Raw genomic sequence first — 14,621 nt, 5'->3', positions numbered from 1 at the left:
ATGTGGTAGAGGTACCTTAACCAGTCCCCAAGTCTGCTCCACCTTTCTTGTTCTGGACAGGACACTTGTCTGCATGCAGCCTAGGAGCACTGGCTTTTGGGGGTATAGGTTGGCTCTTCTAGTCTTGAAAAGGAAACAGAACTGCTTAGTGCCTTTCTTTAAAGGAAGAAAATGATGTTTCTAGTTTTGTGTTCTCTGTGTTCAAGCTAAGGCTAGATAATCTCTCATGTGGGAAGCTCAGAAGAAACTCCTGCAGCCATGTGTGTCTGCTGATTGACTTAGTTTTGAGTCTCTCCCCCCTCATCTGTCAGCTCCACAGTGGCAGGATCATGGGCCTGGCACTTGCTGCATAATTTCTGTTTGAATCCATGAAAGGGTAAATGAATGAATAAATATAACCTGAAAAAGATCCAACTCTGATTTTGAGAGCCTGTCTGTCTATAAACACCATTCAAATTGACTTCCAGAGTATTTCTGTCATTTGACCTATTTTGTCTACCTTTGCTTCAGGTTGTACAAATCAGTGACTCCCAAATACCACCAACAAACTCACTGCTGCACAGTGATCAACTCTGGAACTTGTTAAAAAGTCTGTTCCTAGATCTTGCCCAAAGGATTGATTCAGTAGGTCTAGCGTGAAATCCAGGAACCTGAATTTTTTTTTTTTTTGACCAGTAAGGGGATCGCAACCCTCTGCACGGTGTGGTCTGCACTACGCTCAGCCAGTGAGCGCACCGGCCATCCCTATATAGGATCCAAACCCACGGCCTTGGCACTACCAGTGCCGTACTCTCCCGAGTGAGCCACGGGGCTGGCCCAGGAGGAACCTGAATTTTTAAAAAACTCCCAAGGGGTGTGGGAGGTTCCTTGGAAAAATGGCTGGTTCGAGTGCTAGGGCAGGGAAAATACAAGATGAGCCTGAAGCATTTTGTAGTATGAGGAAGTAAGGAAAAGCTCAAAAACAAAAGGATGGGAGCAGATCAAATGCACACAGGAATCAACCCGTAAAAGCTCCCAATGGCCAAAGATGGAACAATTTGAGTAACAACATAAACAACATAGTATTGGATTACAACCCAAAGTAGAAAATAAATATCCATGCATAGTCCATATTTAAAAAATGGTTGAATAAATAAATGAATGGGGGAGAAGAGACAAATCTTTCATACAGAAAAATTTCAAATAATATATGTAGATACTCCCCCCTTCTACAAGGTGGATCTTAATTCCCATCCCTTCTTCTTGAAAAGCTGGGCTAGACCTAGTGATTCTCTTCTAAAGAATAGCGTAGGGAAAGGGGAAAAAGTAACCCTGTAGTAGAGAAACCTGGCAGACACCACCTTAGCCAGGTGATGGAGGTTAACATCGCCAGGAATGTCGTGTGGACATCAGGAGCACCCTTCTATGATGGGACAATGGGGCAGTTCACCTCCACAGCATTCTTCCCCTTAACCCCAGTCTAATCATGAGAAAAACATCAGAGAAACCCAGACTGGGGGACATTCTACAGAAGACCTGGCCAGTATTCCTCAAAACTGCCAAAGTCATAAAAAAAAGGGAAGACAAACTGTCACGGACTGAAGGAGACTGGGGAGATGGGACAACAAAATGCACTGTAGCAGCGTAGATGGGATCCTGGACAGAAAGAGGATATTAATGAAAAAACTGGTGAAATCCAAATCAAGTCTGGAGTTTACTTAATAGTAATGTACCAATGTCAGTTTCTTAGTTTTGACAAATGCACCCCAGTGATTTGGTGGAAACTGGGTGGAGAGTATATATGAATTCTCCATACTATCTTTGCAACTTTGCTGTAAATCTAAAATCATTCAAAAAAGTTAAAAACTTACTGAAAACAAAATTTTCTTGGGGATTCTGTTGGGCAGCCATAAGAATCACTGGGAGCTCTAAGAGCTCCACAGTTTTTCTAAGATGACAGATGGATGGAGAAAAAGTCTATTCTAGTACAGGGGGACACAGTTTCTAATCTTTAACCCAAGGGTCTTTCTCATCTTCAAAAACATATACAAACAAACAAACAAATTCCCCACGGACCCTTAAAGGAAGCTAGTCTCATTTATAAGCAACACCTCAGTTTATATTCACATGTTTCCTTTGGGGATCATGGCCAATGTCACAGGTATGCATTGTAGGGAGTTTACATTTTCCACAAGTAGCTTTATTAGATAACCTTACCAATGAAAATATAGATCTATCCTGAAAATCAATTCAGGATATCTAATAAGGAGCCAGGTTAGAAAAGGAACACCTTTATTTTTTTTAAATGGGGTTTAAAAGTGGCTTCAATATTTACAATTGAGGTTATATTTGTAATTGAGATTATATAGAAAATCTGTCATGGTGGTTGTCAGAACCCAATCCCAAATCCTTCTGCCCTAAGACACTGACTGGTCTACTGAGGAGACAGTTCATGGTTTACTGCTTTTGCTTTTTAATCGTCCAGTAGGCACACCTGTTTTTATCATTTGTTATCATTTACTGAGTGCCTACTTTGTACTAGGCAGGGAACTTTCTCTCTCTCCTTTGAAGATGTAGAAACTGAGGCTCAGGAAGATAAAGAGCTTGGCCTAAGACTGCTTATCTAGGAAGGAGAGGATGGAGAGAAACCCCTTCACGGGCCCTGGGTATGAGCCGCTGCTTCACCACTTATTACTGTGCGTCCTTGAGCAAAAATGGGGATACCAACAGGACCTCTACCCTGAGGGAAACCTAGCTGGACTATCTCATCAAGAGCTCGGCCCTGTGCCTGGCCATCAGCAAACACAGTAACTGTGAGCTTCACAGTAACTGTAAACCCAGGGCAGGGTCCTTTCTGTTCACTTTGTATCTAACCACCCAGGATGTTTTCTCTTTCCTTTGGAGAGATAATCAGACAATTCAAGGACATTTTATGTAGAGAGATAGAGATCTCGGCAAGACCAAATTAGTGTCAGATCCTGACATCATCAGGAATGACTCACGGTATACATTTAGAAAAACATCTAAAGGAAGAAGAATCAAAAAACAGAAATTATTAGAAACCCTTACTCAAATACAGAGCTGTCATTCTGATCTCCCCAAATCAGGATCTCAGTGATGGAACGAATGGTCTCCACCAGCAGGTTCCGGTTCTGTTCTGTGACTGTGGTGTTCTTCGTTAAAACATGGTACAGATACCTGAGAGAAAGGAGAGAAGGGGAAATGAAAATGAAATGAAAGTCAGGCTCAACAACCATTAGCAACATTTCAGTGGCAGTGCAGCAGCACTTTTTCAGATTCTGCTAGCACAATTTCCCATTCAGATTAGATAACTCAACCAGCCAAGAAAAATGGTAGACAATTCTTTGAAGTGGTAAACAACTAGGGACATGCCAACCCAAACTGAGGCAAGAGAATCACCAATTCCTGAAGACAGCCATTCTCAAACTTCAGTGTGCAAGAGAATCACCTGGAGAACTGGATCAAGTAGGGACTACAGGAGCCCAGTCAGATTTGGATTTAGCAGAACCAAGGGAAGAGCAGGCATTAGCCTGTTTCACTCGTTCCCTGGTGATTTTGATGCCAGTGGAACATATGGAGACATAAGGCTCAGGGCTGAATGCCTCACCCAAGCCCCACGGCCAGGCTGATGCAGAGATTTAGAGATGGAGGCATGGCTTAGGGAGGGTGGGTCCCAATGCCAGTGTCTGGGACAATGATCACATGCAATCAAGATTACCCTTGGAATGCCCATAATCCTCCCTAACATGCAGTATGCCCATCAGAACCTATGGCACAAATGTCCAGGGGCAACGATCTTATTTACTGAGTAGAGAATGTTAAATTCAGAGTTAAATGGACTTGAAAGGCTACTGTGTTGTACTTCATCCTTCCAAACAGGCCTGGAAGCCAGCTGCTGGGACAGAAGACAGGCAGACACAGTCCAGTCCTCAAGGCATCTCTGCTAGTGGTGAGGGAGGACAATAGAATCGCCGAGGCCAGTCCTGAGCAGTGCGGGGACCAGCAGCCTGGGAAAATGCTCTGGGAGTCCTGCCTGGCACACCTTTGAAAATGGCTTCTCCAGGGCCCACAGATCCAGGTAACTTCACCTATCAAGGGAGCCTTGGGCTTTTTTATTATTTTTTAATTTTTTTTACTAAAAGATGACCGGTAAGGGGATCTTAACTCTTGACTTGGTGTTGTCAGCACCAGGCTCTCCCAAGTGAGCTAACCAGCCATCCCTACATAGGGATCCGAACCTGTGGCTTTGGTGTTATCAGCACCACACTCTCCCAAGTGAGCCATGGGCTGGTCCTACGGAGCCTTGAGCTTAGGAAGGAAAAGCAGACACCAAGAGAAAGTGACTCAGGCAAAGTCACCTCCTGATTTCTTGATTATGGCCACCTTCAGTTTGGGGGTTGGGGGTATGGGGGTCAGTGAGAGCAATGTAGGGAAAGATTAGATAGGATTATCCCACCTACAATCTCTAAAAATGGGTAAGATATAAATAGGTAGAACTTTGCAAATGGAACAATAAGGAGAAATTTGCTGCTTAAGGAGGCTGGAGTTTATTTATTAATTTTGCTACTGTTTATTATATTTTAAAGACAGTATAACCATAAGACACATAACCATAAAGACAGTATAAGCATTTAATTAATTTAATTAACTAGAAATTGCATGCAATTTTTAACATGCAATAACTAGAATAGCTCTTCAAAAATATAAATCCTCCACCATTTGTGCCCAAATCTACCAACAGGGCTGCACGTGGGGGCACATGCCTTATCCCTCTGTAATAAGGCAACTCGATGGCACTTGAGCCACCCTGGGATGATCACAGGAGCACCCACTCATAAATCTGCATGTCTCCATCTTGCCTCAAGTGCATCTTGCCCAAGAGGCTCAAAGAGCAGAGTTTTTCAAATGGTGGGTTCATAGACCTCCTGTAACAGAATCACCTGTTTGAGTTGCTCCCTACCCCTGACCTCCTGAACCAGACTCTTAGGTGCAGGGCCCCAATCCCACTGAAGCTTGATAGCACTGCACCACTCCAGCTGTGGCTATCAGTGACACTCTCCACGTGGTCCACAGTGAGCCCAACACCCTGCCAGAGACAAGGCACTGTTGGCAGTATAGGGAAGGAGCAGATTTCCCCCACTCTGGAACTGTCTTGTGTGCAGATGACATCCATTAGCATCACACATCATGCTCCTGGCCCAGTGGGAGGCAGTGGCCTTGATGAGTGGGTTTGCTGTGAAGACCCCCAACAAAGACAAAAGAGTTTAAAATCTTTAGTACCAGGTCTGACTTCAATTGCCTGGGCTTTCTGCCTAGAACGCCCTTGCTGCCCTCATCAACCAGCAAACTCTTACTCATATTTCAAAATCCAGCTCAGGCATCTCCTGGTGAAGCCTTCCTTAAAGAAAGCTTTCCCGCCCCACCCCCATGAACTTGACTGTTCCCGCCTCACTGGCTCCTTTGTACTCACATACATTGCTACTGCGTAGACCACCCTGATTTGCAATGATCTGCCTCCCTTACTCAAGGTCAGGAACATCATCTTATTGATCTTGGTGACCCCAACACAGTCCAAAATATCTGGTATGCAGCAGGTACTCAATAAATGCCAAATGGGGCAGGGAATTGTCTTCATGAACATAGGTTAGATCAGAGCAAATAAGACTGAACATAACCAAGGGTCCAAATGTCAGACACAGCAAGTGACAGCATAGAACTGTGGTGAAAAGTTCAGGTTTTGGAGTCAGAGGGACTTGGGCTTGATCCTTGGCCCTGCCACTTCTTAACTGTGGTCTTGGACAAGGCACCTCACCTCTCTGCAGTTCAGGTAACAGTCTCTGGGTTGTTCCAGAGATGCAATGTGATCATGCATAGAAAGAGCCCAGCATGGCACCTGGCACAGAGTGAGATCTCAATAGAAGCAGGGTTAGCTGCTATTATTATATTGTGATCATTATGGTGGAAGCCATTATTAATGTCATTACTAAGTTACACAAAGACCATTCCAGGAAATTATGAAGGAGAGATCAGGCTGGATCCAAACAGTCAGGGAAAGGGGACCTCAAGGGAGGAGTTATGACGGGAAGGTCCAGAGAAACCAGAGCAGGGAGTGGAAAGTCTGGGTCATTTCCTGAGAGGCAGCAGAGTATGGGTGTCAATTACAGACACTGGTGCTAGAATGCCAGGTCTGAGCCCTTCTCCGTCACTTATGAGTTGGGTGATCTTGAGCAAGTTACTTCCTCTCTGTGTGCCTCATCTTCTCACCTGTAAAATGGGAGCAGCAAGAGTACCTAAATACTTTAGTACCTACTTATTATGTACAGAGAGAGATAACTAACTGGCAGTTACTATATATGACACAAGTGCTATTACTGTTGTTGCTTTCCTTAAATAATTTCTGAAAAAAATCCTAGTAACTACTAGGATCCTGTTACAGACAAGGAAAGGGCAGGGTAGTAAGTCCTGAAAAGAAGATTCTAGGAGCTCCCATGTGCCGGGCTCTGTGTGAGAGCTTCACATGAGCCTCAGACTCATGGGAAATTGGGAGCGTGCGCACTGTGACCACTGCACAGGCCAAGACAGCAACTGAGGCTTGGGGACGTTCAGTAGCTTGCCCACGGCCTGGAGGCACAGTCTGAGAGCTGCATTTATTCCAGAGCCTCTCCAGCACTGGTGTCCTTTGCCTTTTTCAGTGGAGCCATTCCACAGGGTGCATGGTGATATCACATTGGAGTTTCACTGCACGATGACTAATGAAGTTGAGTGCCTTTTCATACATGTTTATGAACCATCTGAAGATCTTCGTGAGGTGTCAGTGCAAGTCTTTTGCCCATTTTTTTATGAGGCTGAGTGATTTTTCTGTATCTATTTGATGGAGTTCTTTACATATTCTAAATACAAATCCTTTACTGGATATATGTATTGCAAATATTTTCTCTGATGTGACTTGCCTTTTCACTTTCTTTTTAGTGGTCTTTTGATGAGCAAGGTTCTTAATTTTAATGTAATCCAATTTATCAATCTTTCCCTTGAACAGTATTTTTTTTGCATAAAGCTTAAGGAATCCTTACCTACTCCAAGGTCATGAAGAAATGATGTTTTCTTCTAACAAAGTTATTGTTTCACCCCTCCAATTATGACTTAGTGTACATCTGGCACTGATTTTTGTGTATGGTATGAAGTACTGGCCAAAATTAATTTTTTCTAAATGGAGATCTAGTTGGCCTACCAGCATTTACCAAAAAGGACCTCATATCTGTACTGCACTCCAGTGTCACCTTTGCTGTTAATCAGGTAACCACATGTGCGGGTCTCTTTCTGGATGCTCTAGTTGATCAATTTGTCTACCCTTGTGCCAATACTATGCTGTCTGATTACTGAGGCTTAATAATAAATCTTGTCATGTGGTAATGTAAGTCTTCTAACTTCTTTCCTTCTGTTTTTTTTTCAATATTATATTGGCTATTCTTGGCCCTTTTAATTTCCATATACATTTAAAAATCACCTTCTCTATTTCCACAAAGATGCCTGCTAAGAATTCCTTTGAGATTGCCCTACATCTATAGCTAAATTTGGACAGAACTGACTTCTGTACAATAGTGTAACATGATATTTACAGTTCTTTCCATGTTTGGATAGAGGTCTTGCACATCTTTTATGAGATTTACTCCTAGATAGTTGATGTTTTTTAATGCTACTGTAAATAGTATTATTAGAAATATTAATTTTCTAAAGATTTGTTGCTGGTTGCTATGGTTTGAATGTACCCACCAAAGTTCATGTGTTGGAAATTTCATTCCCACAGCAACAGTCCTGGGAAGTGGGACCCTTAAGAGGCGATTAGGTCTCGATTGCTCTGCCCTCTGAATGGATTAATGCTGTTATCACGGGAGTGGGTTCCTGATGAGTTCAGCCCCTTCCTCTCTCACTTGCTCTCTTGCCCTTCTGCCTCCTGCTGTGGGATGATACAGTAAGAAGGCCTCACCAGATGCTGGCACCTTGATGTTGGACATCTCAGCCTCCAGAACTGTGAGAAATACATTTCTTTTCTTTATAAATTACCCAGGCTCTGGTATTCGGTTACAGTAACACAAACTGGACTAAGACATTGGTATATAAAAATACCCACTAGATCTCAAACTCTAAGGCTCTGTGATGGTTACACCTTCACCTTGTTCATCTTTTTGTCCCCACAATACCCTGGCACACTGTTTTAGGTAATGTTTTAGGAAAAGACACTCAGTATACGTTTGCTCATATGTACTGGGGGGAAAACATTGAATAGATTAAGATTTAACATTTTAATGCTGCAACGAATTCCAGAGTTTTGGAAGATCAATCAATTCAACCACCTCAGAGATATAAACAGTTTAATAACTTTCTGAGGATAAATGGAACACTCATTTTAGGGAGGTTGGAAACTTCAACAACAAAAAAAGAGAAATGGCAATTGTCTATCATGCCATTGCCCAGAGATGACTGCTGCTGGAGTTGCAATCTATCCCCACAACAACCCTGCAGGGTGATGCTCTGGGGCGGTGAGGTACCTGCCCAGAGTCCAGAGGCAGCATAGGTGGAGCCAGGATTAGAACCAGGTAGTCTGACTCCTAACCCCATTACTATAATGATTCTAGCACAGAAAATACAAACAATGAAATGAACAGCACTTTTATTAGCCAAGCATTTGCATGAAGTTATGAATGCCTGACATACGAGAAAACCAAACAGGCATGAAACAAACCAAAAAGGCATGAAAATATGTATCAGAAATTAAGGAAAGTCCTTACAACTGATCCTTACTCCATTTCTTTAGAAAAGAGCCAGCATGATCATATTCCCAACAGAAGCTCTGCTGATGTAGAGTCCCGATATCAGACCCTTGCACATTAACAAACTCTACATTTACAGACGAGCTTAGGAGCTTGAAACGCCTGGAGACTGAAAAACTGCAGCCTATTGCCAACATGCAACCAACACACTAGGGGCTCATCACCAAGGACTAGGGATGTAAACAAATCCCGTCTCTGCAGACCCTGCTTTCTCAAGAGAGTCACTTATTTCACAAGTTAAACCCTTACAGTTAATAAAGTCCCACACCCCACAGAAATCAATACTTATGTCCATTTCAGAGACAGAAAGTTCATCTTCAGTGACAGAATTTCAGAAGATAGCTGCAAGTTTTATGCCTTGTACCATAATATGCCTCCTAGAGTGCTCCTACTGGAAGATCCTAAAATTTATCTGCAAGCTGGAGTGTGAGAAAGGATAAGAAGAGAAGTAGGAGGCCTGTAGGACTAGAAATCCACCCCACAATGTACACACACCTTCAAACAATGCCTCGGGTGTGGAAGAGAGGTGGGGGGCACAGAGTGTGTATCCGCCGTCTTGTCTAGCACCAGGACAGAGACCCTCCAGGTATTCCCCAGAGTGACCCACTCCGTGCCTTGAAAACCTCCACCTGATCAGCAGGACAAGGAGAAGCTCTACGCAGAGTGGAATCAAATTAGAGAATTAGGGAAAGGTGTTCACAGGTGGTGTTTCTCTTGGTGACTCACACCCCGAAGATGTCAAACTGGGCCAGCAAGTGAGACTGGGCATGGAATATACCATGAGGGTATAGGCAGGGCTTTCAGCTCTAGAGAAAGTCACAGGTATGGCACAGGCACTATGACCAAAGTGGCAAGACCAAGCAGTTGTTACGAAAAGGCTGGCCAGAACTTGCCTCTTTCGTTTATCCTGTGACAAATACTTATGGATTGCTTACTATGCGTCAGGTCCTTTGCTGGCATCTGACAATACCCAGCTGAACACGCCACACAGGCCCCTACCTTCATGAAGCTCACATTCAAATTGGGAGAGACAGACAAACAGATACACAACAAAGTACGACAATTTCTGATGGTAAAAGGACATGCCTGAGGAACGCTGGCCAGCTTCCTGTGGATGTAACACAAGGCGGGGATGAAGCTTGAAGAACCTACGGGACCTAAGAACCAGTCCATCCTTCAAAGAAGACATAACATAACATGGTGATTGAGTGGTACAGTGAGAACAGGCACGACAGAAGTTAGAGAGAACAGTAGAACTCTCACTGGCTCAAGTCACCAGGGCAATTTTTATGGAAGAACTGGCATTTAAGGATATAGCTAGGCAAATGGATGGGCAGGAAGAGGAGGGAGCTCAAGTGGAGACAGTGAAAGTGCAGACAGGTGGGCACATGAGGTGCACGTATCCGTGAGTGAGAGAGAAGGCCCATCACCTGGCAATACACTTGGATAACAGCAGGCTGCAACCACAACTCCCCAAAAGATAGCAGCAGCCCAAGTGGATGCCCACCTCCAGTCTGGCCCTCCTCCAGTCCATTGTTCAAAGTTCAGCCAGCCCACAGCACTGCTCTGGTTATAAACCTGCAATGGCTCTCCACTGTTCGCAGCCTAACATCGAAATTCCTAAATACAATTTACAAGGCCCAGGGGGATCTGGCCTCTGGTGACTTCTCCCGCCTCATCCCTCTACTCTTGGTTCCTACCCAGCCCCTCACCCCGTGTACACTCCCTTACCAACTGACCTGAGTCCTGTCAATGTGCACTGCTCCCCTCGCCCCATGCTTTCTCAAATGCCATTTCCTTTGCCTGAAACATCCTCCCTTCCCTACTGCCTGGAAACAACTACTCATCTTTTAAGTCTCCATTTAAACAGGTGTCTGCCTACCAGGGATGTTCCTGACCTCCTGTGTTCCCCACCTAGATGGGTGGGAACAGTCTGAAGCACTTTGAAGAACAGAGACGTGATATAGTGGGTGGCTAAGACCCACTATGTGTGATACAGTGACTATGCTATTTTAAGAAAATCAATCTGGCAATACTATAACCCAAGTTCTAAAACTATCAGTGCTACCTTAGCCAAAAGTTGAACATACCAAGAGTAGGTGAGTGTCTGCCTGCTGTGTATACATTACCCACCTTCTTCAAAAGGTAATAACCCTGATTCCCCCATGGGAAACCACCCCTTTCTCTCATTCTCTGTCCACTAGTTTGGGTGGAGCTGGTCCTACCCTGGTTCCAGAGAAGGGCATATGAGCGAGGCTTGGCCAGTTAGAGTACCCCACAGCCCTGGCCACAATGACCAGCTCAGGGATGGCATGAGACCCCAGGTTGGTTCAACCATACATAATTCTGCACTTCTGCTGGCAATATCAAGAAAAGAAGCTCTCTTTCCCCCAGGGATTGCTAAGCTGATATGATGTAAGCCTGAAGCCTGCCTGAGAATGACACCAACACGGAAGGGAGCAGAGCTGAGAGATGGAAAGAGGCAGATTCCTGACAGCTTTGTCTAAGTACCTGGCATCAGCCATAGTTTAGCCAGGACAGACTGTCCAGTGACAGGAGCCAATCAGCTCCATTTTGGGCTTAAGGCATTCCAGTTGGGCTTCTGTCACCTGCAACCAAGATTCTTAACTCACACACAAAAGTGACCAGAATTAAGGCAACAACACAACAATAATCAACTTATATAAGTTTGTGGACTCACTGTCCCTGGTGAAAATGATGTTTCAGTTACACTCAAACTCCATCAGTAACTATTCTGCTTGATGGTGGGCATTTGTCCATCAATGTCACAGCCTTGCTACTAGTTTGGGCAATAAACCACCCATGATGTGTAGCAAATGACCTCTTTACTATTTCAATCTGCCCAACTAAATCACCAACTTGATTCAGTAGACAAAGACATGGGTACACAGTTTTCCATTATTTAGCAAAAGTAAAATCCTGCCTAACAGGAAGATTCCTTTCCAGTTTGCAAGCTGGGAGTATTATGAAGAATAATGTGGTTAAAAGTTTTTAGCTTTCTGTACTATCCTCCCAATCTCCCAGGCAAACTGGAACAGTAGGTCACCCTATGTCAGATAACTCCTAAGCCCCTTCCTACATCTGGCCTTGTTTCCCGTGACTACCAGCCCCCACTCTGACACGCCACAAATCCCAGGATCTTGGTTATGGTGTTCGCCCTCCCACACCTCGCTGCCCCACACAGTGACTCCTACCCATCCTTAGAGACTCCATTCTGGTGTTGCCTTCACCAGAAAGCTTCCTAGAAGGGCTTCAACAGAATCCTGGGTGATCATCTATGGTGATCTCAGCATTTGTCACACTGTACAATCACCAGCTCTATGGCTGCCTTCCCCACCAGTCTGCAAACTCCCTCAGGGAATAAGCTATTCTGTACCCAAGACCCAAGATATTTACTATCAGAGCCAAATGAAGAGCCTCACGAACACTCGGGTGAGCACCGCTGTTGATGACACTTTTCCCTAGTCACCTTGGGGTCTTCTAAGCCCCATACCAATACATGCATCAGCAGGTTCTTCGGGCTGAAATATGGATTAAGCTGAACTGCCTGATCCAGGGCAGGCATCTCAGGTTTCCAAAAAAAAAACAAAAACAAAAAAACAAAAAACACCCAATAGACATGCAACCTAAACAATGAAACTGAGCAGTTCTCAGGATACTACAAAGGAACCTGAGAACTTTTACCACTCCCTGGCTGGCCAGCCAGCAAAGATGCCCCATTGATGGTGAGACTTGGCCAAGTCAAAAGTATCCCTAAACTGACTTATTGGGAAGTTTTATTCAGTTTTACTCAGAAAGACAAGGAAACCAGGGTAAGCTCTGGATTCATATCCTGACTGTGACACTCTTCAACTGTTGTCACCTCAGAGCAAGTGACTTAAGCTCCTTTAACCTTAACATCCACTTCTTAAAATGGAAATAATAATAGTTCCTATAACTCATAGACTCATGAGGACTAAATAGAAATAATACATAGGAAGTCCTTAGCAAGTACCTGGCACAGGGTAAAGAATTCAATAAATATTAAGGTAATTCAAAAAGGCTGGAGTCATGCAGAGTCAGGTGAGAGAGTGCAGGCACCTGGGTGCTGGCAGGAGGCCCAACCTCCTCTGGATAACCATCCTCCCCTTTTCAGCTGCATCCACCCACTCGATGAATTCCTGAAATCCTTAAGCCTCTCCCTTTCCCGGTCAGCTGCCCTCCCATTTAAGATTCCTGCTTCCCTATCCCTCACCCCTATCCTTGTCCTGGGCCTCTTTCCTCCCCTTGTCTTCTCTCACCAACACCCCCCAAAACTGTCCCTCATGACATAAAGAACCCTCCTGCCTCCCACTGTTCGAGACTCACATTTATTAAATGTTTCATGCTAGAAAAGACACAGCTGAGAATCATAGCACCCCCACCACCAGGGTCAAATGAGAAGCCCTTCATCTAATTCCCCTCCCACCAACCTTTTCCACGGGCTCCTGTCTTCCTTCTACTGTTCCCCACCATCCCCCCAACCCCATCCTTCTTCCTTCCCATCAATAATCTTGGGAGCTTTCTCTGGAAACCAGCCTATTTCTTACCACCAAAGGTTTGCCTGCTCTCCCCTTTCAGCACCCCCCACCCCCAACATACACTTTCCTCCCTGAAGTCATTCCCTCCTCAAAGGTCTTTACTTTCCATGAGCCCCACTCCAACCTGCCCCCCAAATCTCTGCCGGCAAGCTCTGAACCTTTCCCCAATTTATTCATTCTTTTTTTCCCATTCTTTAAGTATCCATTGGGCTCCTACTGTGTGCCAGGCACGGTGCTAGATGCTGGGAATACAGCTTTGAACAAACCAAGCAGTCTCTGCCCTCCTGGAAGTAACAGTTTAATAGGAGACAAAAAAGAACAGGATGATTACAGATAGTGGAGATGCACTGAATGAAATCAAGAGAAAAATCTAATGGAAAGGAATTGGGGTTGGGGGAGCACTTTAGGTAGGGTGGTCTGGGAAGGCCGTGCTGAGCTTAAGCACAGCTACCACTATTGGCCACCTACTGTATAACAACACTGGGTCAATTACTTCCATTCATGCATTACAGAATCCTTGTACAATGTTCACCATCCCCACTTGCAGACGGGAAATCGGAGGCTCAGAGGAGTGAAGTAATTTGTCCAAGGTCACACAGCCATTAAATGGTGGCGTCAGGATTTAAACGCAGGTCTGACTGCAAAGCCAGTCTCTTAATCTCTGTGCACCCCCGGCTTCTCAAGTCCCTGTTGGCCACCTGTCCTGCCCCAGAGCTCTACTTCCGATTGTTTTCTGGTTAGACTCCCCTCAGAAAATACTTGTTCTTTGAATTATTACCTTTCATTAAGCACCTGTACATATTCTGAGGTTTATGTTTATTCTCTTATCCAACCAACCTTCAAAGCATTCGCAGGAAGCAGGTGCTATCACGCTACCCATTTTACAACAGAGGAAACTGTGGCCTAAATTCACATAATCCAGATTCTAATCCAGGTCGGCCCGACTCCAGGATCCAGACTTTGACCCCTTCATCTCCTCACTTTACAGGTGGGAATACTGAGACTCTGAGAAACTAAGCGACTTGTCCAAGGTTACACAGCCAAGAGTGACAGGGTCAGGGTTCGAACCCAGGCGCCCCGACTCCAGAGCCCTCGCTCTTAACCACCGCACAGCCTTCCACGGGCGCCCCCTCCCACCCCCCACCTCCGCTCTCACATCTCCCAGCGCACCCAGCCTGGGACCATCGCCCCCATCCCCATGCCCAGCTCCGCG

The 14,621-nt window shown here is 44.9% G+C and overlaps 1 protein-coding gene across 8 annotated transcripts in view; it reads right to left on the bottom strand.

The window, feature by feature from the left end:
- The window catches only part of CLEC16A (C-type lectin domain containing 16A), a 218,284-nt gene that overhangs the window by 199,648 nt on the left and 4,015 nt on the right, over positions 1–14,621 (bottom strand). For all 8 annotated transcript variants that reach the window (XM_063101247.1, XM_063101249.1, XM_063101250.1 and 5 more), the window contains exon 2: positions 3,049–3,177. Coding sequence is in view for 7 of the 8 variants with exons in the window: in XM_063101243.1 (XP_062957313.1) it covers positions 3,049–3,177 (129 nt within the window). In the remaining variant the exon portion in view is untranslated. The remainder of the gene's footprint in view (positions 1–3,048; positions 3,178–14,621) is intronic.

This window comes from Cynocephalus volans, chromosome 6 (genome assembly GCF_027409185.1).
Source record: "Cynocephalus volans isolate mCynVol1 chromosome 6, mCynVol1.pri, whole genome shotgun sequence".
NCBI classification, from domain to species: domain Eukaryota; kingdom Metazoa; phylum Chordata; class Mammalia; order Dermoptera; family Cynocephalidae; genus Cynocephalus; species Cynocephalus volans.
Note: the sequence above shows the minus strand (reverse complement) of the source record. Positions and strands in the feature narration are given on the sequence as shown.